The sequence below is a fragment of the Triticum aestivum genome, chromosome 5A, assembly GCF_018294505.1.
Source record: "Triticum aestivum cultivar Chinese Spring chromosome 5A, IWGSC CS RefSeq v2.1, whole genome shotgun sequence".
In the NCBI taxonomy this organism is placed as follows: Eukaryota; Viridiplantae; Streptophyta; class Magnoliopsida; order Poales; family Poaceae; genus Triticum; species Triticum aestivum.
The window spans coordinates 592,897,683-592,924,696 of record NC_057806.1 but is presented as its reverse complement, the minus strand read 5'-3'; the positions used below and the strand labels follow the sequence as shown (position 1 = coordinate 592,924,696).

Sequence of the window (27,014 nt, the reverse complement as noted above, 5' to 3'; positions counted from 1 at the left end):
GAGGGATTCCGCCCGCGGCCGGCGCTTTCCTCCCCCGCTTCGCTCGCCGGGCAGCGACCGGCGCGCGCGGGCGCGGAGATCCCTCCGAGATTGGCCCGATTGCCTGGATTGCTCCTGCAGTTTCGTTTACGCTGACCCTCACCCTTCCCTGTCTCCAGTCTGTTCCGGATTTTGCTTGCTGCCTGCGCGGCGCGGACTGTTGACTGATAGCAGCTTCTGTTTCCGGAGGAATTGAGGGCTTCGGCCGAGTATCCCCGCTCGCCAGCCCGGTTTAGGTAAGCGATTGCGCTGGGCTCTCGGGTAACCCACTTACTAGCGTTTGAGATGCATTTGGCTTTACGAGAGTTCGGCCGGTGTCGATGATGATTCCTTTTATTTTTGGGGCGTGCTTACGGTAGTTTGGAATAGGAAACTGTGGCATCTGATCCTGACCCGCGCGAATGCAGCTACCACATGCCTATCAGGAAATTAGTTAACATCCGGATTTGTGCTCGTATTGTTCAGTGGAAGCTGTATTAGAGGGCCATTTAATCAGCTAGAGGAAATGCAGAGATTGATGATTCGAAATTTGGGACCGTTGCTGGCCTGATAGCTGTGTAATAATAGTCATAAATGGTGAAGTAAAATCTGATACGCTTATTTATTTCTGTCGTTGGAACTTAATGACTGTTTATTGGATTGATCAGCAACCAGAGGCACCTAACTGATACGACTTATTTATTTCTGTTGTTAGAACTTAATGACTGTTTATTGCATTGATCAGCAACCGGAGGCACCTAACTGTGCAGATCATAGTAGCAACATATCCTGCATTCTTTGAAATTGTTTCCCACATTCTCACTTTCTCAGTATTAGTGTTTTTGATGGCTGATGATGAGGCTCTTACTTCATTTTATATCCGTATTACTCTTTAGAAAATTGAACCTGACAATTGCCACTGTCCCTTTCCGTAATAGTTAAGGCTGACTTCTTGTTTCCCAGCCTTCTGGCTGCAGTTCAGATCGTAGGACTTTGTACACCAACAAGAACTAAAAGACATGGCTGCATCAAGGCCACCAAGCACCCCTATGTCAAAGATTGAGCGTGCACCAACCCTTACCCCTGGTGGTAGCTCCAAGTCCAAGGAGGAGAAAATATTTGTCACGGTTAGGGTGCGACCATTGAGCAAGAAGGAGCTGGCCATGAAGGATCAGGTTGTGTGGGAATGTGCTGATAGCCAGACAATTCTATACAAGGCCCCCCCACAGGACCGGGCTGCACCCACCTCTTACACTTTTGGTACTATGTCCAGAGATCAAATCAATCAATTCTGTTGTCATCAAAGAAGTGATCTTCTTTGACTAATTAATGCCTATGTACCCCTTGCAGATAAGGTGTTTGGGCAGAGTTGTCAGACGGGTCTGGTTTATGAAGATGGAGCTAAGGATGTTGCCATGTCTGCATTGACAGGCATTAATGGTAGATTAGTGCTTACTTTCAAGACTGGTGCTAGTAGAATGCTCATTTGCCAATGACCTTTTTCTTATCTTTGTTTTGCAGCCACTATTTTTGCCTATGGTCAGACTAGCAGTGGCAAGACATTTACCATGAGAGGCGTGACAGAGAGTGCTGTTAGTGATTTATACAGGCACATAGAAAATGTGAGTTTTGTGCATCTTCTGAAACAACAAGTCTGTAAAGTCTGCTACATGTTTGTAAGACATAACCATTTCTGGCTTTTGTCTATTGCTTAGACTCCTGAGAGGGAATTTACTATCAAGATATCTGCTATGGAAATCTACAATGAGGATGTGAAGGATCTTTTAAAACCTGGCTCTGGTTCCCTTCGGCTGTTAGACGATCCTGAGGTTTGTTGGCTCAACAATACACTGTCCTTAAGAAATTCCCCTTCATGATGTAATGATCTTGTAAAAACATATTTTGGTTTCACAGAAAGGACCCATTGTGGATAAGTTGGATGAACAAGTTGCCAAGGACAAAGAACATCTGAGGCATCTAATCAGCATTTGTGAAGGTTATTACTATTTGTGAAGAAATATGTACTGTTAATTATGTGATATTTTGTTACTGATCTACCAAATAACTGCAGAACAAAGACAAGTTGGGGAGACTGCACTAAACGATGCTAGCTCACGCTCCCACCAAATCATTAAGCTGGTATATGAGAAAAACATTTCCTGTTTACATTAAACCTTTCAAAGGAAAATGTATTGAGCAAAGAAGTAATGTTTCTTTTGTGTATATATCTCTATGCAGACAGTGGAGAGTAGGCTCCGTGAGGTATCAGGCTGTGTCAAATCTTTTGTTGCCAGTCTAGTAAGCATACTGTCCTACTTTTAGTTTTGGCATGTGGTATGACGATTTTCGTTGTCCATGGTCGTAACGATTTGGTTTTTGCTTTGTTTGTAGAACTTTGTTGACCTTGCTGGAAGCGAACGGGCTGCACAAACACAAGCAATTGGTGCAAGATTGAAAGAAGGATCCCACATAAATCGCAGTTTGTTGACTTTGACTAAAGTCATCCGGAAGCTAAGGTCTGATTTTTTTTTGTAAAGGCACTTCTACATAGGAAATTTGGTCCACATGGCTTTAATAGCTTTTTCCCTGCATTCATTTGAAAACTAGTTCCCAAATTACTTAGATGCACTGTTTCTTTAGTCTTAACTCTAGCTATTTGTTGGATATGTAACAATCTCTCAAGTTAGTGTGGCAACTTAGCTACTAATGAATTTCATACAGAAGTGCTCAACTGAAGTGTAAATGAAATGCATCAGATGAACATATTTTTACAAAGGCATTTTATGAAGTGAAAGATGTTATTATGCACCTAGTTAGTCCAATTCCAACAATTTTGAGCGAGTTATTTTGTGTATATGAAAATTTTCTCTTTTGTTAAACATCTCATAGTAATAGATTCTCGGGTCTGTTGGCTAAATGACTGAAAGTTCAAACTATTGATGACTAATAAACAGTAGTTTTATCATATTGCAGGGTGATAAAACTCATCATATTAAACTATTACTGGATGGTTATTTCATTCAAATCAATTCATTTATGTTACCTACAATTTTTGGTTCTCATTGTACATTTAATTAGAATACCTCACAGGTTAGCAGCATGAACCATGGTAAATACTTAGATAACCACTAAAATGATATGGTTACTGCATTAAGTTCAGTTTGCTCCTCCACATGTTTTTCTAATGAACCTGACAAATATCTAAAAGATGCTACAAATTTGCATAAACTATCATTGATGCAGATAATTAGTACTTAAAGATGCTACAAATTATACCTGAGTTTCAGAAACTGTGCACCCCTTCAGCAATGCTTATAATTAGAAAGGTTATGTGGACTAGCAGTTAGCATCTGCATAGGTTTCTTAATTTTAACAGCTATGTCTGAGGAAAAGAGTTTTCATCCTTGTCGGAACTTCAAACAGACCAATTATTATTTATTTGAGGATTCTTAAATATAAATTTGGATTGCAGCTCGGAGAAAAGAAGTGGACACATACCATATCGGGATTCGAAGCTCACACGTATTTTGCAACTTTCTTTGGGTGGGAATGCAAGAACAGCCATTATCTGTACCATGAGCCCAGCCCTGACATACGTAGAACAATCTAGAAATACTTTATTCTTTGCAACCTGTGCCAAGGAGGTCACAAATACTGCAAAAGTTAATGTGGTAAGAGCTGTGACTATGAGGTTCTTTGTCACACCTTTTGGTTGTTGAAACCAACTTACCATTTCATTGTCCATACAGGTTGTATCTGACAAGCAACTTGTGAAGCAGCTTCAAATGGAAGTTGCTAGGTTACAAGCAGGACAAAGGACTGCCGACCATGCCTCCCCTTCTGAGATCCTCATAATGGAGAAGGACAGCAAAATTAAACAGGTAAGGTGGTCTCTGAGCAAGGATGAAATGCTTGCTTTTACCTTTTGAGGATTCACTGTATTTAATTTTGCAATTGGTCTAGTATAATAGAGTGAACCTTGCAGATGGAAATAGAAATGGAAGAACTCAGGAAAGAACGAGATAATGCACGTTCACAACTCGAAGAACTACGAAAGAAGATGGGTGACAAGCAAGTAAGATTTTTGCCTTTTTCCCATCAGGAACGTATTTCTTCTGCTGTTAACTAAATATTTTCCAAATCCATCATTTTTTTAGGGGTGGAATTCCTTTGACTCGCCACAAACGGCCCGAAAGTGCCTCACATTTTCTGGGTCACTACAGCCTAGTAGAATGGTCAAGATAAGGAATTCAATCAGGCAATCATCGACTGCTCCATTTATGCTAAAGCATGAAATTCGCAAGCTCGAGCAGCTACAGCAACAGCTTGAGGTTGAAGCGAACCGAGCTATTGAAGTATTGCACAAGGAGGTTGAGTGCCACAAACATGGCAACCAAGATGCAGCGGAAACTATTGCAAAACTTCAGGCAGAAATCAGGGAGATGCAGTCTGTGAGATCTCAGAACAGAGATGTTGAGATGATTACAGATGAAGGAAATGGGTCTGATCTGAAAGATGAAATTACCAGGCTGCATATGCAAGGCAGTGACATTGCTAAACTTGAGGCGAAACTAGAAAATGTACAGAGGTCTATCGACAAATTGGTCATGTCACTTCCAAATGCTGGCACGCAGTGTAATGAGTCGTCCACAAAGTCCAATGCGTCAAAAAAGAAGAGGAGGATGCTTCTTCCACTGGGCGTGAGCAACCTGAACAGACCAAATCTAGCACGAGCACCTTGCTCTCCTGACTCTTCTACCAGAACTTTGGAGCCAGAAGTTGAGAACAGAGCTCCAGACAGTCACACTGCGTCTCATGAGGATTCAGGAAAAGCTACTCCCGCCAAGAGTGAAGACACTGGAGATATATCGTCGCGTGATGAAGCGCCGCGCAACAGGGGATCCGGCTCAGTGAACATGAAAAAGATGCAGAGGATGTTCCAAAATGCTGCTGAAGAAAATGTAAGGAACATCAGGGATTACGTGACAGAGCTGAAGGAGCGGGTGGCGAAACTTCAGTACCAAAAGCAGCTGCTTGTCTGCCAGGTCCTGGTCTTGCGTTCAAATTCACTTGTTGGTCATTCTGGAGTTATTTTGTTTTTCCAGCTAAAATAGTTGCCTTGAAATGTTCTTACAGGTCTTGGAGTTGGAATCTAATGAAGGCAAACCAAATGACATGGAAGAAGATCCACAAGAGAATGCCGGATGTCTACAAGACGGTCCTGAGTCATGGGAGAGATTATTTAAGGCGCAGATGCAGCACATTATCCAGCTTTGGGATATCTGTTACGTATCGATCATACACAGGACCCAGTTCTATCGGCTATTCAGGGGGGACACGGCAGACCAGATATACATCGAAGTCGAAGTCCGAAGACTGTTGTGGTTGCAGCAGCATTTGGCTGAGGTCGGTGATGCAAGCCCTGCTGCACCTGGTGACGAGCATGCAGTTTCTCGAGCCTCAAGGTAAATATGTTGCCTGTCATCTTTTTTTCTTTCTGTTTTACAGATTATGTTGGTTAACTCTAGAAGCAAGAAAGTAGAGTGGAATAGTACTAGAAAAGAGAGATGTTGTCGAAACCCTACTGCGATGAGCTTTAGTCATTTCAGTTAGCTATCATTCAACAACCATAACCTTGTCTATGATTTATGCACATATTTCGTCATGTTCATATTTGTGTGCTAGTTAGCCATTATTCAACAACCACAACCTTTTCTATGATTATGCACAGATTTCGTCATGTTCATACGTCTGTGCTAGTTCACCATCATTCAACAACCACAACCTTTTCTCTGATTATGAACATATTTCGTCGTCATGTTCATACGTCTCTGCTAGTTAGGCATCAGTCTTTTTTTTAAGTTGTAGTTAGCCATGAGTTAATATGCACGTCCTTGTCTGTGATGTAAACACGATCAGTCCAAGTCAAAATGTTTCATCAGTCGTCACTGAATGTCACAAACCATTTAGCTCCAAATGGCTCAGCTTTCGTTCATTTTTGCACAATTGCAGCATCAAGGCGCTGAGGAACGAGCGGGAGTTTCTGGCGAGGCGGATGGGGTCCAAGATGACGGAGGAGGAGCGGGAGCGGCTGTTCATCAAGTGGCGGGTGCCCCTGGAGGCGAAGCAGCGGAAGCTGCAGCTGGCGAGCAAGCTGTGGACGGACCCGGACGACGAGGCGCACATCGAGGAGAGCGCCGACATCGTGGCCCGGCTGGTGGGCTTCTGCGAGGGCGGCAACGTGAGCAAGGAGATGTTCGAGCTCAACTTCGCGTCGCCGGCGACCAAGAAGCCGTGGCTGACGGCGGGCTGGCACCCCATTTCCAACATGATCACGGAGAGGGCTCAGCTCTGGTGACGAGCTCGGCTCCGTCAGGCTGGCCATTGCCGGTGAGGGGAAACGGGCGTAGATCTCGTCGTGTCCATGCTCCGGACATGATGGCCTGCTCTTGTTCGAGTAAGGATGGATGGAGGATGGTGTAGATATTGATGAATTTTCGGGAGAGGTTATAAAAAGTGATGCAAAAGTATTCGTTTGGCTACCTCTATCTGTCTTCGTTCTGCCAAACATAACCCATCCGGGCCGCATCGAGCTGCTGCGCTCGCTGCATTTGGCATGGACCTTTTGCCTCGAAAATAAATAAAATTGGCATGGACCTCCATCACATACTGCCTGCCCGCTGTGCGACCGGTACTGCCTCTGCCTGCCCGTCTCTTCTCGATGGAGGGGGTCTGGACTGTCAAGCATTGTTTCCTGTAATTAGCAGTGATCATTGCCGCCCGCCCGGATCCCAGGCTATTTCCGTGCCACTTTGTGGCACCGGACCCCTTGTGCTTGTTTGCTTTTCCACTTCTTCCCAATACATCGACCAGCAAAGCTTCTGGATGCTGAAAAAAACCCTAAAATATCGTCTGATTGAGAGGGTGACACTGTGCATATTTCTTCGATGAACAAAAGAAAGAGACACGCTTGACTAAGCTCGTCATCAGTTATTAAGAAAAGAGAAATACAGCCAACCAAGATAAGACAGCAGCTTAAAATATCGTTTGATTAAGAGAGCACCATTTTGCGGATATTTTCCTGGGATGAATGGGCAAAAGAAAGAGACATGCTTGACTATGCGCGTCTGTCACTTAAGAAAGAAAAATACAACCAAGATAAGATAGCAGCTCAGTCGCCGCTACAAAATCACACCTCGCACAGGCTGTCAGAATCCTGTAGAGGATTGAAGGCGAGAGAGAGGGAGAAAAAGAAAACAGGAATCATTTCGCCGCTGGATGAGACCGAAGCAGCCAGGCAGGGAAACAGTATTATAAGAAGAAGGGACAATTGTAGGGCAGGAAAATTTAAAAGTTTACATCACTGAGTATTATAAGAAGTTATTTGGGCCTCCGGAGGATAATTTCGTCTCGCTTGATGAGTCGCGGAACGAGGATATCCCACAGTTGGCTTTAGATGAAAATGATATCTTAACAGCCCCATTTTCCGAGAAAGAGGTGTTCGAAGCTATTGCTCAGATGAAGCGTAACTCTGCTCTAGGGCCGGATGGATTCCCGGTGGAGTTCTATAAGAGATGCTGGCATATTATTAAAGGAGATTTGCTTCCGATGTTCCACGACTTATTCGTTGGACAGCTTCAATTGTTTCGTCTGAATTTTGGAACTATTACTTTGTCGCCAAAGAAGACAGAGGCGGTCCGAATTGAGCAGTTTAGGCCCATCTCTCTTCTGAATGTAAGTTTCAAAATCTTCACCAAGGTTGAGACTAATAGACTCACACAGATTACGCATTCTGTGGTGCAGCCTTCCCAAACTGCTTTCATGCCAGATAGGAACATCCTTGAAGGGGTGGTGGTCCTGCATGAAACGCTCCATGAAATTCATACGAAAAAACTAGATGAGGTGGTTTTCAAAGTGGATTTCGAAAAAGTGTACGATAAAGTCAAATGGCCATTCCTTCAACAGGCGTTGAGGATGAAAGGTTTTGATCCCGCTTGGCGTCGTCAGATAGAATCTTTTACGCAACAAGGAGTGTTGGAATCAAAATGAATGATGACATAGGTCGTTATTTCCAAACACATAAGGGCCTGAGACAAGGAGATCCAATGTCACCTATTTTGTTCAACATTGTAGCTGACATGTTGACAATTCTAATAGGGAGGGCTAAGGATGCAAGACAAGTAGGTAGCCTGGTACCTCATCTAATGGATGGAGGTGTATCTGTCCTACAGTACGCTGATGATACTATCATCTTTATGGAGCATGACTTGGCGAAGGCGAGAAACATGAAGTTGGTGTTATGCTTGTTCGAACAGTTGTCTGGTCTGAAAATTAATTTCCACAAGAATGAATTGTTCTGCTTTGGTAGAGCCAAGGAAGAACAAGAGGCATATAAGCAACTGTTCGGGTGTGAATTGGGGGCATTACCTTTTACGTATTTAGATATACCCATTCACCACCGTAAGCTAACAAATAGCGAATTAAAGTGCATTGAGGATCGTTTTGAGAAGAAATTGGGATGTTGGAAAGGCAAACTGATGTCATATGGAGGCCGGTTAGTTCTTATTAACTCGGTGCTCACTAGTATGCCCATGTTCCTTTTGTCTTTTTCGAAGTACCAGTGGGTGTTTGGAAAAGACTCGATTTCTATCGATCTCGTTTCTTCTGGCAAAGCGATGAGTTGAAGAGAAAGTATAGATTAGCTAAATGGAACATTATTTGTCGACCTAAGGACCAAGGGGGTCTAGGGATCGAAAATCTGGAGGTTAAGAACAAATGTCTCCTCAATAAATGGCTATATAAGCTCTCGCGAGAGACCGACGCCACTTGGGCCCAGATTCTGCGTAATAAGTACCTTCATTCCAAGACCTTATCCCAGGTAACGGTGAGGCTGACGGATTCGCCTTTTTGGAAAGGCCTGATGCGAGTTAAGTCGCTATTCTTTAACCGGACCAAGGTGGTTATCGGTAAAGGTACGTCTACAAGGTTCTGGGAGGATACCTGGCTAGGGGATACGCCATTGGCGGTTCAGTATCCTTCTCTCTATCGTATTGTTCAACGAAGAGATGCGACCGTTCGGACGGTGTGTCAGTCCACGCCTCTTAATATAAGCTTCAGGAGAGCTTTAGCCGGTAACCGTTGGGAAGTTTGGCTCCATTTTGTGAGAAGACTGATGGAGGTTCAAATTTCTCAGCGCCCAGATCGGTTATGTTGGAAGCTTACGACGAATGGAGTTTTCACAGTTAAATCTATGTACGTGGATATCATTAACTCTAGTTCTATTCCAAAGTCGAAACATGTATGGCAAGTCAAAGTCCCTTTGAGAGTTAAAGTGTTCATGTGGTTTGTGCATAAACAAGTCATTTTAACTAAGAACAACTTGATTAAACGCAACTGAAATGGATCTAGTCGGTGTAGCTTTTGTGATACAGATGAAACTATTAAACACCTCTTTCTCGATTGTCCTATGGCAAAAAAAATTATGGCAGTCAGTGACAATAGCCTTTAATATTACTCCTCCACAGAATATTAATACGTTATTTGGAACGTGGTTGGATGGGATTGAGCCCCATACAACGAGACACATCCGTGTTGGAGTATGTGCGTTATTATGGGCTATGTGGAATTGCAGAAATGATTTAGTCTTTAACAGAACATCCAACACATTTTTTTGCAGGTTATATTCTGAGCCATTGCATTGATCCGTATGTGGTCATTACTCACTCCGACGGAGGCCAGTGAGCGTTTGGTTACTGGATCTATCCGATGGAAGATGGTCGCACGGGATATCTTCAGCCGGTTTGGATGGCGGTCATGTAATAGGATAGGCAATTAGTTTTTCTATCTTTCTCTTGCCGGCCGGCTGTGGCATTTGTTTTGCTTCTTCAGCGCTCTGTGAGCGGCTTTTTGTGAGACTTGTAGACTTGTGTCGAACCTATTTGCTTTTTTAATAAAGGTGGTCGTATGCATCTTTCCGATGCAGAGACCGAGGAAGTCCCCCTTTTCAAAAAAAATAGGAAACGGTAATCCAATTATCCAGAGAAGAGGAGAGGAGAGAAGAGGAGAGGGGGCTCGAACCGTCAACGGATGGTGATGCCCATTTGCTGCTGCGTAGGCCATGCATATTGATTAGTACCAGTATCATGCTGGACGATGATGCCTTTGTAGCGTTGCGATCATGGCGATGAGGACGACACGCACGCCCATGCCTATCCGTAGCGCCGGAGACCAGACCGGACCGGACCTCCCCTCCCTCTGGGTCCGCTGTTTGCCCACCCACCACTTTTTTTGGGGGGGTTCGTGCTCTGGCTAATCATGGGACACTACCTGCTATAATCGTATTCGGTCGTTGCCCACCATAGCACTAACCCTTTAGTTTGTTTTGTTGAGATGACCGAAGCACTAACTTTGAATATGGTGGAACCATATTTCTTCTTCCTCTTTTTGTTGGAAAGTCTCGTCTTTTCCCCTGCTAGAAAATTTGGGGTCTTTTGGTCGCCGAAAGTTCCTAGGTATGTTCACATAAGACGGTTCAGTTTCCAACATGGTCGGAAAAATGTCTCGTGTTATGAACAAACATTCTAATTCTCATATGGATTTGCTACTCATCTGTCCCTTAATATAGGACGGCGATAGTTGCCACACGTGTGGTATATTCGATATGCATCCACATATCATGTGTGATGTGAGCAGGAGGCAGCCTACGCGGGCTGTGTGTGGGCGGACATTAGAATTATCCACACGTGTGTGCGCGGCTATTTCGTGCCACAAGCCCAACAAGTTTACTTATCTCACCCCGCGCGTGTGGCATGAAGCAAAAATGCTCACATGTTCTGGCGCAGCTACGTTAGGTACCCGCGAGATGATGATTTAGTTGTCATCCTGGTTGACAGATGTAGTTATCCGGGATGGCAAGTGTAGTTGTAAAAGTATGACAACTCTGTCTGTTTTGGTTAACTATATTTGCCATGTCTAATTTATGGTAGTTGTCGCATGTAATTAAACCGTAGTTGCCGTGTGTGATTAACTACTTGCCACATATGGTCAGACAGTAGTTGCCATGTGTATTTACCTAGTTGCCATGTGTGTTTACCTAGTTGTCACGTGTGGCCCAACCATAATTGCCATGTATGGTTAATCACAGATGCCATGTGTGTTTATCTGGTTGCCACGTACGCGCAACTGCAGTTGCCGTCTAGCAAAGAATCACATTTGCCATGTGTGTTTACCTAGTTGCTACGTTCGCGTAACTGCAATTGCCATCCACAACGTAGGAGTGTCGTGTGGGCGAAAAAAGCAGTTCGCCTACACGCGCATGAACTAGGTGGTGGCTGTGTGGGCAGAAACTAGTTCACCCACACAGCGCAGCTGGCAAACAGCGTGGTGCGACCGTGTGGGAAAACTCTCCAACACCCACACATCAAGCCCATCCTACGCGGCATGCAAATTCTGCCTCAATATGTCAAAATTCGTGCAAACTGCACTGGACGATAATCCATGCGTGTGGACGAGTTGTAAAACCGCCACACGTGTGGGCGTTGATGTTTCCGTTAATATAAGATGTTTGGTATTTTTTATGTATCCAAAATCAGTTTTACTAAAGTATATCTAAGTATGATTACACATTTAAGTCATATGTCATTGATTTTTAGATAAGATTTGCACAGACATTTTTTTTGTCTTTTTTATTTTCTTTCTAGTTTGATTAAGTCACTTAGATGGGAATAACGATATGCGCTAAACAGATTCTTCAAAAATAGTTTTTAGAATCTGGTTGAAAATAGTACTTCCTCCGTCCCATAATATAAGAACATTTTTATCACTACACTAATGTCAAAAACGTTCTTATATTATGAGACAGAGAGAGTAGTTTTTAAGGTTGATCGTTTGCTGGGAGAACTCTGCTGAAGACATTCTTCACTAATATCATTATGACTTTTGAAATTATGTGCGATAGCAATAACAGAAGACATTCTTCACTAATATCATTATGACTTTTGAAATTATGTGCGATAGCAATAACAGACCAAATATGATGAGTAGTGAGGTCCTGAGCTAAGCTTTGGCTAAACCAAATATTCCCTCCGTTCCGAATTACTTGTTGTAGGTATAGATGTATCTAGATGTATTTTAGTTCTAGATATATTCATTTCTATGATAAGTAATTTAGAACGGGAGAGTAAATTCTAATTCTGTAATGTCTTTTAAATCCTTTAGATAGGATGGATGAGGATCACCAGTAACGATGGATAAGCTATGGACCTGGGGTGTGCGCAAGCGAGGATGCAAGGCGGTCAAATTCCCCTTGTTCAGGACGGACCCGATAGAGAGAGAACGCAAGAATCTCCTCCAGCTATGTAAATGAGCAGAGTCTGCGCCATTTCCTCTACGATCGAAATACACTCTGAATTGCGAACGGGACTTGAAGCAGGAAAGCACGGATTTGGGTTAAATTTGAGGACAATCAAGGAGGCAGAGGAAGAGCTGAAAAAATGACTGGTTGCAAAAAGTAAAACCCGGCAGCTGTTTTGTATGTGGCCTCATTCTTTTTATGATTTGATTGGGGCGAAAAAATTAGGTCAGTTCAATTTTCAAATGAGTCGGTATCGCTTGGCCTGTTGCTGAGACGGAGTAGCTGGGAAGCGAGGCCAAGTACGGTGTACTCCAGCTCAACAAAACAAAATACGTACGAAATACGGTCTACTCGGATATTTGTTGCTGTTGTCGTCGTCGTCATGATCCAGCTGCTTCTCTAGTCAACATCTGCCTACATGTCCCATATGAGCGCATGTGCCTCCACAGTACACTCGGCTACTGCTCGACATGGACAGCCATCATCATCAGAATTCAGAAAGCGCTGCTAGTAGTATTACTGCATGGTAAAATGTAAGTATTATCTGCAAAACTAACAGTAACAGTGCTTCTTCTCGGTGCCGCACAGCACTCAGATCTCATGGATTTGGCGGCATGAAATCGCCGAGATGTGTCCATCCATTCCATAGATCTTGTTCACAGGATTATACAGTTCCTCAATCGTACTATCATACACTGTAGGAAATATGTACAATTTGCTTCCTTTTTGGTGGCCTCAAAATGGCTCAAGGAGATGCGGAGGGGAAAGAGCGGCGGGCGGAGGAGGCATCAAGAACCTGGCTGCGGTTTCGCCGGCCGCGGCGTGCTGCTCTCGCCGCCGGCCTGCGCGGGGCCCATCTCCAGGTCGCGGCCTGCCTGCGGCGGCGGTGGTGGCGGGGGCGGGGACGTCCCGCCGCCGCAGCCGAGCAGCCGCCGGAGGGCCGCCACTCTGGCCGCCTCGACCACGGCCGCGACGCCGGCGATCGGGCCCTGGGAAGGCTGCGGCGGCACCGGCTGCCGCGGCGTGCCGCCGGTTGCCACGGCGTCCTGGGAGCCGAAGAAGAGCACGTTGGTGGGGAAGATGGGCGACTCAGGATCGGCCTCGGGGGGCTGCACGGTGGGCGCCTCGTCGGCGACCGCGCACCGGCAGACCGGGCAGGTGGAGTGCGAGCGGAGCCACATGTCGACGCACTCGACGTGGAACGAGTGGCCGCACCGCGGCAGCAGGCGCGCGGCCTCCCCGGCGGCGAGCTCCGTGATGCAGACGGCGCAGTCGGCCGCGGGGTCCCCCTGGGCGACCTCCCTGCGCGGCAGCGCCACGATGGCCGTCTCGTCCAGGCCCCGCCCGTGGCAGGGCCCCCCGAAGACGAACCGCGGCCCCCGGCCCCTGCCGTCCGCTCCCCCGCCGCCGCCGATTGCGGGCGCGGCGCCCCGGTAGCGCTTGGCGCAGAGGAAGAGGTAGAAGCAGACGACGAAGGTGATGAAGATGGCGGCCGCCGCGGCCAGCATGGTCGCCGCCGCCGCCACGGATGTCCCCGTCACCGACATCGATCCGTCCTCGCCCCCCAAATCGCGCCTTCTTCTGCTCCTCCCGACGACCCTCTCTTCCCCAGCCGTGCGTTCTCGGCTGGGAATTGGGGGGGGTTTGCTTGCAAGAGATTTGTGTGTGTGTGTGTGTGTGTGTGTCTGAGAAGTGGATTTGGGCCGAACAGGCGAGGGGTGTTATACTACTAGCACATAGTCGCCGCGCTCCTCTGTGAGCCTTTTTATATAAAGAAACTATATAGAAAATGTGAGCCTTTTATTTATTTATATAGTATTTTAACAGAGAAATGTAAGCTTTTGATGAATATATATCACAGTTTTAAATAGCCGGCTATATCTCCGCTATAGCCTGCTATAACCTTTTTAGCAGGGTGCCTGAGGGAGTCCTGGATTAGTGGGTCTCCGGACAGCCGGATTATATCCTTTGGCCGGACTGTTGGACTATGAAGATACAAGGTTGAAGACTTCGTCTCGTGTCCGGATGGGACTCTACTTGGCGTGGAAGGCAAGCTAGGCAATACAGATATGGATATCTCCTCCTTTGTAACCGACCTTGTGTAACCCTAACCCTCTCCGGTGTCTATATAAACCGGAGGGTTTTAGTCCGTAGGACGACATACAATCATACCATATGCTAGCTTCTAGGGTTTAGCCTCTCTGATCTCGTGGTAGATCTACTCTTGTACTACCCATATCATCAATATTAATCAAGCAGGACGTAGGGTTTTACCTCCATCAAGAGGGCCCGAACCTGGGTAAAACATTGTGTCCCCTGCCTCCTGTTACTATCCGGCCTAGACGCACAGTTCGGGACCCCCTACCCGAGATCCGCCGGTTTTGACACCGACATTGGTGCTTTCATTGGGAGTTCCTCTGTGTCGTTGCCATTAGGCTTGATGGCTCCTACTATTATCGATAGCGATGCAGTTCAGGGTGAGACTTTTCTCCCCGGACAGATCTTAGTGTTCGGTGGCTTTGCACCGCGGGCCAATTCGCTTGGCCATCTAGAGCAGATTGAAAGTTACGGCCCTGGCCACCAGGTCAGATTTGGAAGCTTAAACTACACGGCCGATATCCATGGAGATTTGATCTTCGACGGATTCGAACATCTGCCTTGTGTGCCACGCGGTCACGATGAGTATGACTTAGGTCTCCCATCGGACAGTGTTAAGCAGATCGCACCGGCAGCCGTTCCGACCCTCAATTCGGAGCCAGTTGCGCCTTCCGCGGACGGGTGGATGGACCCCGCCACGGAGGCCTTACCCTCAGCGGCGATCGAGCCGAACATCGACTTTACCTTGCACGAGAGCCGTGTTGTTAAACTACCGGATCCTTCTCCGGCCACGGACTCCGAACCGCCTGCGCTCGTTCCTATCGAATCTGATTGGGCGCCGATTATGAAATTTACCTCCGTGGATATTTTTCAGCACTCGCCCTTTGGCGACATACTGAACTGTTAAGGTCTCTCTCCTTATCGGGCGGAGGATCCTGTCCGAACTATGTCCGGCAGGACTGGGATGCGGACGACGAAGAAATTCGCGACCCACCCACCACCCACTTAGTAGCCACTGTCGATGACTTAACCGACATGCTCGACTTCGACTCCGAAAACATCGACGGTATGGACGACGATGCGAGAGACAAAGAGGAACCACTGACCATAGGGCACTGGACGTCCACCTCATCACATGACGTATACATGGTGGACACACCAAAGAAAAACGACGACGAGGAACGGAAGGACGCAACGAAGGGCTGTCCCCTCGAGAAGCAGTCAAAGCGGCGGCGTAAGCGCCGCCCCAAATCCCGCCTTGACAGAAATAATGATCATATAGACCCAGTGTTAGAGCAGGGCGAACCACTGCCGGACCACGGCAGCGCGGAGAATCAAACCGAACAAACCAACTCTGTCAAGGATAATAGTCCGGAGGACGTAACACCGGACAAACGCCCGGAGCAACAAAATGCCCATCAAAGGCTTGTTGCCACCGCAAGGAGTCTAAAAAGGCAGAAGCAAAGGCTCAAGGCGGCGCAAGACACGCTCCAAATCAGATGGAGTAAAGTACTCAACACAGCAGCGAAGTATGGCGGTAATCGCCTCAACAAGAGCTACCCGAAGCGGAAGTTGCTACCTGAATTCGATGAGGATGCCTTAGATCCCCCGCAACCAAAAATTAAAACGGCCACCCGACCGGATAGATGACCTCACGGCCAACATGGAGCGATAAGCAACGCCGCACAGAAGCCAATACGCGATCCACACAAGTGCTCGCATCAAAAGAACGGAGCAACTAGATCCATCTATGGACTGCACAAGCGCACTCCAGCACACGATGCAACACACCAAACATCCAAACACCACGACACGCCCAGATACAGGGGCGCCGCACACCCCCTATGTTTCACCGATGAGTGCTGGACCATGAATTTCCAGAGGGATTCAAACCCGTAAACATAGAGGCATACGACGAAACAACAGACCCTAGGGTCTAGATTGAGGACTATATCCTCCACATCCATATGGCTCGAGGAGACGATCTCCACGCCATTAAATACTTACCCCTTAAACTCAAAGGGCCAGCTCGGCACTGGCTTACAAGCCTCCCCGAAAACTCCATTGGAAGCTGGGAAGAGCTCGAAGACGCTTTTCGGGCAAATTTTCAAGGGACTTATGTTCGACCTCCGGACGCGGACGATTTGAGTCATATAACTCAACAGCCCGGAGAGTCAGCCCGAAAGCTTTGGAACAGGTTTCTTACTAAAAAGAACCAAATAGTCGACTGTCCGGACGCAGAAGCCTTGGCAGGTTTTAAGTATAGTGTCCGTGACGAATGGCTTGCCAGACACCTCGGCCAAGAAAAGCCGAGAACAATGGTAGCATTAACAAGCCTCATGACCTGCTTTTGCGTGGGTGAGGATAGCTGGCTAGCCAGATGTAGCACCAGCGACCCCAGTACATCCTAAGCTAGAGATGGAAACGGAAAATCACAACGCAACAATAATAACAAACGCCGGAATAAAGACGACATCATGAAGAGCACGGTAGTAAACGTCGGATTCAAAAGCTCTCGGCCAAGTCAGCAAAAGCCGCCCTCTAAAGGCGCCAGAGACGAACTGTCCAGCCTAAACAAAATTCTGGACCAAGTATGTCAGATCCATAGCACCCCTGGTAAACCCGCTAATCATACCCACAGAGAATGTTGGGTCTTCAAGCAGTCCGGCAAGCTCAACGCGGTACACAAGGGGGAGGATACACCAAGCGAATACGAGGATGAGCCTCTCAAGCAAGACACTGGGGAACAAAAGAAGTTTCCACCAGAAGTCAAAACAGTCAACATGTTACACGTGATCAAGGGAAGCAAAGCGGCACTCCCAGAGAGACATGCCCAAGGGCCTATGACAGCGAAGTCCTACCACTGGTCGTCTCAAACGATCACTTTCGACCATCGTGATTACTCAGCAAGTATCCGGCGTGCAGGATGGGCTGCCCTGGTATTAGACCCAATAATTCATGGATACCACTTTACACGAGTCCTGATGGACGGTGGCAGCAGTTTAAACCTGATATACTAGGATACAATCCACGAAATGGGGATAGACCCAACAAAAATCCGCCATAGAAACACTACCTTTAAAGGAGTAACGCCAGGCCCAGGGGCTCACTGCACGGGCTCCCTGCTACTAAAAGTTATATTCGGCTTTCCCGATAACTTCCGTAGCGAACATTTAACCTTCCACATTGCTCCGTTCCAAAGTGGTTATCAAGCACTACTTGGACGCGAAGCTTTTGCTCGCTTTAATGCAATACCGCATTACGCTTCCCTCACGCTCAAGATGCCCGGTCCATGTGGCATCATTACAGTGAACGGAAATATCGAGCGATCTTTGCGCGCCGAAAAGAATGCGATTGCCTTAGCAGCCGCACACTAAAAACGGCCTCACAAACTAAATCATTCGATAGGTCGTCAAGACCACGGACATGGTTAGACGAGTCCGGCGCAGCTATATGTAATTCATACCGGATTGAGGGCCACACCCCTATTACAAATACAAGGGGCTCAACGCGCGCAGACAAATGGCAATTTTTTACTCATTTTTAATTATACATGGTTTCTTTAAAAAACCACCTTTGTGCACGACAACTTTTTCACCTAAGTTCCTCTTTTTTACAGATGACCATCGTGCTACACCCGTCTAGGATACGGCACAACGGAGACACAGGCGCAGACGTGTAGCAGGGACCCGCTCCAAGGATTCTTTTTAGATTAAGACCCTGCGTAAACTTTTTTTACTGTCTCTTGTTGATACACATCCCTCGAATTCTCAGTACAATTGAGAAGGATGCTGACGTCTTGGCATGTGGCCACGTCAGAATAATGCACGTACCTGGACACAAGGGGCTTCTTACAAAGGGCACTATTTAGGCCCGGTTTATACCATAAAGACCGAATACCTTAGGGAGTGTTCGGCGTCGCGAGTTTGGCCTTATATGCATCAACTCCGAATCATTGTCTTTGGTCAAATGTTGGGTTTGCCCGGCTCCTGTGTTTTGGTACCTTACGTTTCGCTTTATCGGCTAAGGCAGCACCAGGAGAACTACTGCGATTGTGCCCTGGTTCATCCAGACGAGCACCTCAATAGAGAAAGCTGAAAACTGACTATCATGATATAGCGTGAGACTGGTCAACCACTCGATGACCTATTGGAATGTTAGAATTCCTCTGCCTTAACGAAGGGCCGTTTTTCGACCAGGCATGTACGCACCTCGAGATTGGGAGAGTGCGGAGCCACCAGGGGCTATCTAGTAGCCCCACTGTCAAACTCCTATGTCTAAGTGAAAGTGTTAAAGCTTATAGTCCGGTTGCCTCGTTCGCTGCGCTATCACCTCCTTAATAGGACCAAGACGTTGAGTTAAGTGTGAACACGCGTCTTTTGTGGGCACCTCCGCATTATATGCGTGAGGGTTGAAGCCGACGACTGCAATCTTTCAGGTTATATACATATATACATAAACGGCCGCACAAGAGGCATCATATTACTTTCTGGCAAAAGTATAAATACAACCTTACTATATTTCATAAAAACATTGTGTTTACAATGGCAATACATGTCACTCAAACATAATATTTTCGAGCACTGGGACTCTATCAAACGAGCACCCTCAAGAACCTCTTCAAAATAGTGCTCGGCAGCTACTCGGCCTATGGCCGAACCTTGCTCCGCAACAGTGGTAGCATCCATCTCCGCCCAGTATGCCTTGACACGGGCAAAGGCCATCCGCGAGCCTTCTATGCACGCCGACCTCTTCATCGTGTTGATGCGTGACACCGCACCAAGGAACTGCTGCACTAAGCTGAAATATCTGTTCGGCTTCGGCTTCTCCGGCCACAAATGATCTACAACGGACCTCATGGCGAGTCCGGACAACCTATTAAGTTCGGCCCATTCGGCTAGCTGATCAGTCAAGGGAAGCGGACGCTCTGGAACGATAAATTGCGACCAAAACAGCTTGTCTACTTCACGATCTGACTGATCTCGGAAGTATTCGACCGCGTCGACAGCGCTTGCCGCCAAGTCCATATATGCGTCTGCCGAACTCCATAGCCGATCCAAAGGGGCATACCACGGATCTTCGAACTTCCTCTGCAGCAGAAAGGGCTTCCCAGCCGCAATATCCCTGGCTTCCCGCAGCTCCTCCTTCTTCGCCCTCATAGCAGAGCGAGTGTCTTTGGTCGCCATCGTGGCCTTCTCAAGGTCCGCTGCCTTCACTCGGTTCTCTTCTTCAAGGAACTGGCAACGGTCGGCAGTGCCTTTTAATTCTACGGCAATGTTGGCCATCTTTTCTTTGCTTTTGCAATGGGCAGCCTTCTCGGCTCTTAACTCTTCGGCCGCCTTCAAAGCAGCCGCATTACTAACCCTCGCTTGTTCCTTGGCTCGGGCGAGTTCCGCCCGAAGGGTCTCCACGGTGGCAGCTCCGTCTGCAGTCACAACACATTAAATATACTGGCATCATGCTACTCTTATTATGTGACATTCACCAGAAAACATTACTTACCCTGTGATTCATCAAGCCGCTTGTTAACAAGCTCAATGTCGACGTCTGCCGCATCCAGTTGCCGCTTTAATTCGGCAAACTCACTAGTCCGGCTAGCCACCGGAGCTTCCACCACCTGCACATAAAGGCAGTCTGGTTATTGCCTGGGACTATGATCCTCTGTTCGCCGCCGTTCTCGATGACAACCAGAGTCTCAGGGGCTACTATCTACACAGGGCAGACCTAACATGTGCGGTACTATCAAATATCATTTCACGTACCTCAAAGCCTGTCAGTAGACTCATAAAGGCTTCATGTAATCCGCTTTCGGTGGACGAAATTCTTTCCATCACCGTACCCATTAGCGTGCGGTGTTCTTCTGAGATGGCCGCTCGCTCCAACAGCTCCCTCAGAACGTCCGACCGCATACCAGACGGTGCTGGACTCTTTTGTTTGCTCTCTTCGAGAGCCGGACGTCGGGGACTTCGGGTGACTATGGGATTATCTTCTGGCCTCACCGGATCCGGAGAGGCCCTCCGTGACGACACTTCGGGGTCGTCCGCTTCTTGAGCGGAGGAGTCCGGGGAGGCATTTCGCTCTCCATCATCTCCGGAAGAAGATCCCCCGAAGACGAGCTCAGCTGAGAAGGGCTAAGACCCAAACTGCATGATATATGCGGCGGTTATTCTCCTCAGAGGAAAGGTAGTATACCTTCACTATGAAAGTATTTTTTTGAATCACTTACGACTCGTTGGAGGGCTGATCCTCCCGCGGACTTTGTGTGGCAAGAGCACCCCTCGAGGCAGGACCCTCTGTTGGAGACTTCTTCTCTCGTTTGGAGGCCTCGGCTTCTAGATCCTCAGAAGCGGTCTTCTTCCTCCCCCGGTTATCCTCCTTTATGGAGGCGCTCATTCCCTCGGTTGGAACTGGCAGCGATGGGGGCCCGCTTTCGCCCATATTATTCCCTCCTGTATCTTCCTTCGAGGGCTCCGGGCAAGGTGCGAGCTCGAGCATCTTTTCCAGCACCGGATTTTCCAAACCCTCAGGGAGGGGGGCTGAACACCGAATCATCTTCGCTTCTGTTAGCCAGTCCTGGTCAAAGAGCGATTTCTCAGAGATGACGTCATGATGAATAAAATACGGTGTGTTCGGCTAGAGGATTACTTACTTGTTCGGCGGCGCGGTTACTACTCAGGCCCACGTCCTCGGTAGTATCCGGACACTCTATTTGAGGTCCGAAGAATGACTTGTACATTTCCTCGTGCGTTAGGCCGGGGAAACTTTGAATAGCACACGGTCCTTTTGGGTTGAACTCCCATAAGCGAAGGGGCCGGCGTTTGCAGGGCTGGACTCGACGGACCAGCATAACTTGCACTACCACAACCAAATTAAAATCTCCCTCGAAGAGATCTTGAATGCGGCTTTGCAGTATAGGCACGTCCTTGGCTGGACCCCAGCTCAGTCCTCTGCTAATCCATGACATCAGTTGTGGTGGGGGGCCCGAGCGGGAAGCGGGGGCAGCCGCCCACTTGGCACTTCTGGGAGCCGTGATGTAAAACCACTCCCGTTGCCATAATCCGGACACCTCTGGAAAGGAACCTTTCGGCCACGGAGCTCCTGCCATCTTGCTTATTGACGTGCCTCCGCACGCTGCATGTTGCCCCTCGATCATCTTCGGCTTCACTTCAAAGGTCTTGAGCCATAGGCCGAAGTGAGGGGTAATGCGGAAGAAGGCCTCACACACGACAATAAATGTCGAGATGTGGAGAAAGGAGTCCGGAGCTAGATCATAGAAATCTAGCCCGTAATAGAACATCAAACCCCTGACGAAGGGATCCAGAGTGAGGCCTAGGCCTCGAAGGAAGTGGGAGACGACCACGACGTTCTTGTTGGGTTCGGGAGTGGGGACGACCTACCCTCGAGCAGGCAGCCGATGCGAAACCTCGGCGGTCAGGTATCTGGCCTCCCTCAACTTCTTGATGTCCTCTTCCGTGACGGAGGAGGGCATCCATCGGCCTTGAAGGCTGGATCCGGACATGATTGAAGATCCGGAGCACCTGACCTAGGCTTTGGGTGTTAGAACTCGAGGCGGGGGAGGGGTTCGATTGAGCACGAGAGGGAAAAAGCGAAAAACTTGTCCCTTTATAAAGAGGGTGAATATCAAGCGTCCTCACCGTGGCCGTTTGGACTTGCCTATAATCTAGGAGTCCTAGACATGGTTGGGTTACCCACGACCGTATTAATGAGAATCCCATAATTGGGGAACACGATCTTTGCTTTGACAAGACGTGTCAAGAAATCTCCTCCCGTTATGTGTGGAGCTGGTTAAAGAAAAACGGTTCGAATAAGCACCGGGCCATGGCATAATGTCATGTTGCCAAAACGTGTCAGCAGATTAAGATTTGTGGAAATATTATTCTCTACGGTGGTAGGTGGAACTTATTTTGCAGGGTCGGACACTATCCTTGTATTCAAATTCTTCTGTGATATATTCGGAGAAGGAACCCACCTTGCAATGCCGAAGACAATACTGCGCGCCGGACTGTAAGTGCATCTAGTTCCCCTTAGTGATTTTGGTGTATTGAAGACTTATAGGTTAAGGGACTAATGCGTTTGTGAGTGTACACAGGTCTATAAGTCTATGAGGAGTTTGATATTTACAGGAAAAGTCGACCCCTAAAAATGAATATCTTCGACTGAAGATTTTGGTATTTCTGAAGACTTTCATGAAGACTTTGAAAGTGAAGAAAATGGTGTGACCATGAAGACTTGGTATTCATTCGAGGAATATGAAGCGTGAAGACTTTTGTTTTCGTAGTTTCATTTTCTATTTCTTGAGTCATAGGAAACACCATACTGTTAAAGGGGGTCGAGGAAATACTAAGGAAAAATTTCCATGTGATGCTCAACTCAAAATTCTACACCTACCAATCCCTTCGAGTGAAGCCATTGGAAATCTCATATAGTTCAGGCAATTTCTTCAGTGACAGAGACGAGGTTCTTCTGGTCTCTGAGGAATTTGTCCTAACTAAGGAGTTAGGAATTCGCCAGTGCGGATTGCCTACACACTGACGAACATGATAGCCCTGAGGATTTTGCTACTCAAAATTCTGACCGTTTCTGTGCTATGTGCCAGCTGTCCCAAAATATCTATCCACCTAACGGTCATATCATTGAAGGGCATTTATGTCTTATCATGTCGGGCTGCTCCCTAGGCTATAAATAGCCGCCCCCTACAACCACTAGCTGGTTGGCTGCTCCGAGAGAAACTGACACTTGTCATTTGAGAGCAACCCATCCTCTGAGGACTTTGAGCGAAAATCATCAAGTGAGAAAAAACCAAAAACCCAAAACCCAAACACCTACAAACCCCAAGTGATTGAGCATCACTGAAGAGATTGATCCTGAGTGGATCTGACGCTTGTTACCTTTGAAGACTGTGCTTCTTCCAGACGGTTAGGCGTCATGGTCTAGAGCATCCAAGAGGAATTGTGGATCGCCGAGTGACCAAGTTTGTGAAGGTTTGGAAGTCGCCTGAAGACTTACCACGAGTGATTGGACGAGGTCTGTGTGACCTTAGTTCAAGGAGAATACGGCGAGGACTGGGTGTCCTGAGCTGCGTGTTCAGGACTGGGTGTCCGGGACTGTGTGTCCTCGAGTTTAAATACTCAGCCGCTCCAACCAGACGTACAACTGAGACAGCAGTTGGAACTGGTTTACCAAATCATTGTCTTCACCAAGCTTACTGGTTCTATTTCCTCAACTCTTTCATTTCCTCATAACTGTGTTGTGTGTTTGTTCATATCTATGTTTGAAGACTTTGACTGAAGACTTTCTCAATTTCCTCAGTTCAATTTCTTCAGTCTGTTTGTCTTCATCCTGTGTTATCTTGTGGTTACGCTTCCTGTACTCTGTGCCTGTCTTCATTTCATCATGATGACTATGCTTGTATTCTGTTCTGTTTACTTTTGAGTACTTATTCCGCTGCTAGTAGTTCTTCGCTAAGGAATTTCAGCAAATTCCTCAGTGAAGAATTTCATAAAAATCGCCTATTCACCCCCCTCTAGTCGATATAACGCATTTTCAATTGGTATCAGAGCAAGGTACTCCCTTGTTCTGTGTGATTTTGGTTTAACCGCCTGGAGTTTTAGTTATGTTGACCGCAGGTATGATCAAGGTCTCTACTGGGTGTCCTACCTTCGATGGGACGGACTACCCCTACTGGAAGAATAAGATGTGAATGCATCTTGAAGCAATTGATAACGATCTCTGGTATGTTGTGGAAAATAGTGTTCCCTCAGTCACACCTTCTCTGAATGCTGCTGATGTGAAGAGATTCAAGCAACTCGACTCTCAAGCGAAGAATATCATATGTGGCCATCTGAGCAAAGGACAGTATGGCAGAGTGAGTGCCTTGGAGACAACAAAGCTTATCTGGGACAGGTTGTCCAAAGTGAATGAAGGACTCTCAACTCAGCGTGACTCTCGAGTTGATGTTCTTCGCAATCTCTTCAACCGCTTCAAAAGACTCGACAATGAAAATGTTCAACAAACATTTGATCGCCTCACTGACATCTCAAATGAGCTTCAAGCACTTGGTGCCACTGACATCATCGACCATGAGGTGGTGAAGAAATTGCTGAGATCGCTTGATTCCTCATTTGACACTCTGGCATTGATGATACAAGAATGTGCTGATTACAAGTCACTTGATCCCGCTGATATTCTCGAGAGGCTAAATACTCATGAGTTCCAACTTGCTGAAAAGAGAGATCTCTATGGTTCAAGCTATGGCAGAACACGTGCACTGAAGGCCAAGGCAGTATCTGAGTCCGAAGATGAAGACTCTGGTAGCAGCCTTGGTGATCCTGAAGAACTGAGCCATGATCTGGCTCTGCTCGTGAAGAAGTTTCAAAAGTTCTCAAGACGTGGTCGCCTTGGAAGATCCTCAAGGAGCAATGATTCCTCACCCAGTGATTACAAGAAGAGGCTCTATCACAAGTGCAAGAAACCTGGACATTTCATTCAAGATTGTCCTCAGTGGGAAAAGTAATCAAAGAAGAAGAAATACAAGGATTACAGTTCTGATGATGCGAAGAAAAAGAAGAAATCCACAAAATCTTCATCATCAAAATCCTCAAAGTCCTCATATCACAAGAAGAGCAGCTCCAAGAAGGCTAGGGCATTCATTGGCAAGGAAATGGACTCTAAGGCTGAATCTGAAGAAAATGAGGAAGAGGAGACATCTGAGGAGTCCGAATCCGGAGTGGCGAGGCTAGCTCTCACTACTGCATTCGTCATCAAGTCTATCTTCAACACTGAAGAAAATGACCTCACCAACAAGGCTGATGAAAGCGATGATGACTACGCTCCCACCTATTGCTTCATGGCAAAGGGTGCCAAGGTACTCAAATATACCTCCTCTGAATCAAGTGAGAATGAATCTGATGAAAACCTTAAGCCCAGCTATTCTAAACTTGCTAAGATTGCTATAAAACAACAAAGGGCTTTAGAAAAGGTTCAAAACATGCTAAATAAAAGTGATGATATGTTGGGTGAAGAAATGGATCGCACTGAAACTTTGACTGAAAATCTTCAGAGACTTCAGTCCAAGCTTGACAAACTTCAAAGTCATCATAACACTCTCTTATCGGATCATGAGAAGCTTTCTTATGAATTTCTTCAAAGAAAGCAAGATCTTGAAAAGCTAAGAGTGAGTTATGAAGATCTTCATAAGGAGCACGATTCATTACTTGCTCAACAAATCAGCGCTTCTCAGGAAGAATTTGTTCCTCCATGCTTGAAGTGCATTGAACGTGAATCTGCTAATTCTTCACCTGAATGTTCAAATGCTGCTAATGTTTCAAATTCTTCACATGCCTCTGCTATCACTAATTCCTCATCTGAGGACATTGCTTGTATCACTAACGATGCAGGGCTGAAGGAATTGTACACGACAGGCATGTACAAAAGCCTCAAAGGGCATCAGGCTCTTTGTGATGTGCTTAAAAAGCAGATCCTCAACAGGAACCCTAGGAAAGAGGGTATCGCCTTTGAGAGGAAACTCAATGCTGATGGTACATATTGGAAGCTTGAGTAGTACCCCAAAACTACATGGGTTGCTGCAAAGGGACCTCCAGTTGATCCATCTAACTTATCTGGATTTGCATGTGAATCTCCTCATTCTGATGATGAGTCAATTGACTCCAACTATAAACCGTTCAAAAATCAGAATGGTGAAGTATTTGCTAGATATGTTGGCACTAACTGCAGGAACGACTCCCCTATGAAGAAAATATGGGTTCCCAAAAGATGCCTTGAAAATCTTCAGGTGAATGTCATCATGACACCACCTGTGAAGAATAGGAACCCCAGATCAAATTCCTCATATGGATCAAAGTCCTCATATGAACATCATCATGCTAACCCGTCTGTTTCGCAGGGAAGATCTAAGGATTATGGATATGTGCATTATTCTTCAAATCATTATGTCCATAAGTCCTCGAAGAATTTCTCTGCTTACTCATATGCTTACTCTAACCCCTCTTATGTGAAACGAAATGGACTGGCTTCTATGCCATCCTTCTCGTATGGAGCTCGCAGAATGATGAACTCTTTGCCACCCCTTCAGATGTGGGTGGTGAAAAAAAAGAACTAATCTCTTCTGCAGGGTCAGGTCTCCAGACGCACGTAATCGTCTGAAGAATTTGCTGGAGACCTGAGCATGCCTGATAGGACGCAGGCTAATCATGAAGAAATGAACTTTCATTTCTCACGTCCTCATATTGCTTTATCAGTTCCTTTACTTGATGAAATTGATCTGATGAATTAATGTCATATTCTTCACTGATGAAGTATATGAGTTTGTAAGCTGCACTAATTCGTCTACAGGATGATCAACCCAAAGCCACTGAGTGGGTCCTCGATAGTGGATGTACAAACCACATGACTGGTGACAAGAATCTATTGATGGATGCTCCATTATCTCCGTCGCATCTGAAGGATATCATCTTTGCTGACAAAGGCAAAAGTTAGGTATTGGGTCTAGGTAAGGTTGCGATTACAA

At 46.6% G+C, this 27,014-nt stretch overlaps 2 protein-coding genes across 2 annotated transcripts; one reads left to right on the top strand and one right to left on the bottom strand.

Moving 5' to 3' along the window:
• Positions 1-9,759, top strand: LOC123105089 (kinesin-like protein KIN-7A). Its single transcript, XM_044527070.1, has 19 exons — positions 1-275; positions 982-1,278; positions 1,369-1,458; positions 1,540-1,640; positions 1,734-1,847; positions 1,933-2,014; positions 2,090-2,157; positions 2,257-2,316; positions 2,410-2,534; positions 3,491-3,689; positions 3,768-3,899; positions 4,004-4,093; positions 4,176-5,063; positions 5,155-5,483; positions 6,031-6,371; positions 7,406-7,752; positions 7,822-7,999; positions 8,176-8,478; positions 9,695-9,759. The coding sequence occupies exons 2-19, from the start codon at positions 1,038-1,040 to the stop codon at positions 9,757-9,759; spliced, it is 3,753 nt and encodes a 1,250-aa protein (XP_044383005.1). The 5' UTR covers positions 1-275; positions 982-1,037.
• Positions 9,760-12,863: 3,104 nt separating this feature from the next.
• Positions 12,864-14,102, bottom strand: LOC123105088 (E3 ubiquitin-protein ligase EL5). Its single transcript, XM_044527069.1, has one exon. The coding sequence runs from the start codon at positions 13,915-13,917 to the stop codon at positions 13,159-13,161; it is 759 nt and encodes a 252-aa protein (XP_044383004.1). The 5' UTR covers positions 13,918-14,102; the 3' UTR covers positions 12,864-13,158.
• Between the last annotated feature and the right edge of the window lie 12,912 nt (positions 14,103-27,014).

What these genes read in the sequence shown, in the direction of transcription:
- LOC123105088 (XM_044527069.1), bottom strand. Translation starts at nt 13,917, where the DNA reads ATGTCGGTGACGGGGACATCCGTGGCGGCGGCGGCGACCATGCTGGCC.
- LOC123105089 (XM_044527070.1), top strand. Translation starts at nt 1,038, where the DNA reads ATGGCTGCATCAAGGCCACCAAGCACCCCTATGTCAAAGATTGAGCGT. An exon ending in ACCCACCTCTTACACTTTTG is followed by an intron (nt 1,279 to 1,368) that starts GTACTATGTCCA and finishes TACCCCTTGCAG; the next exon opens with ATAAGGTGTTTGGGCAGAGT. An exon ending in TCTAATCAGCATTTGTGAAG is followed by an intron (nt 2,015 to 2,089) that starts GTTATTACTATT and finishes AAATAACTGCAG; the next exon opens with AACAAAGACAAGTTGGGGAG.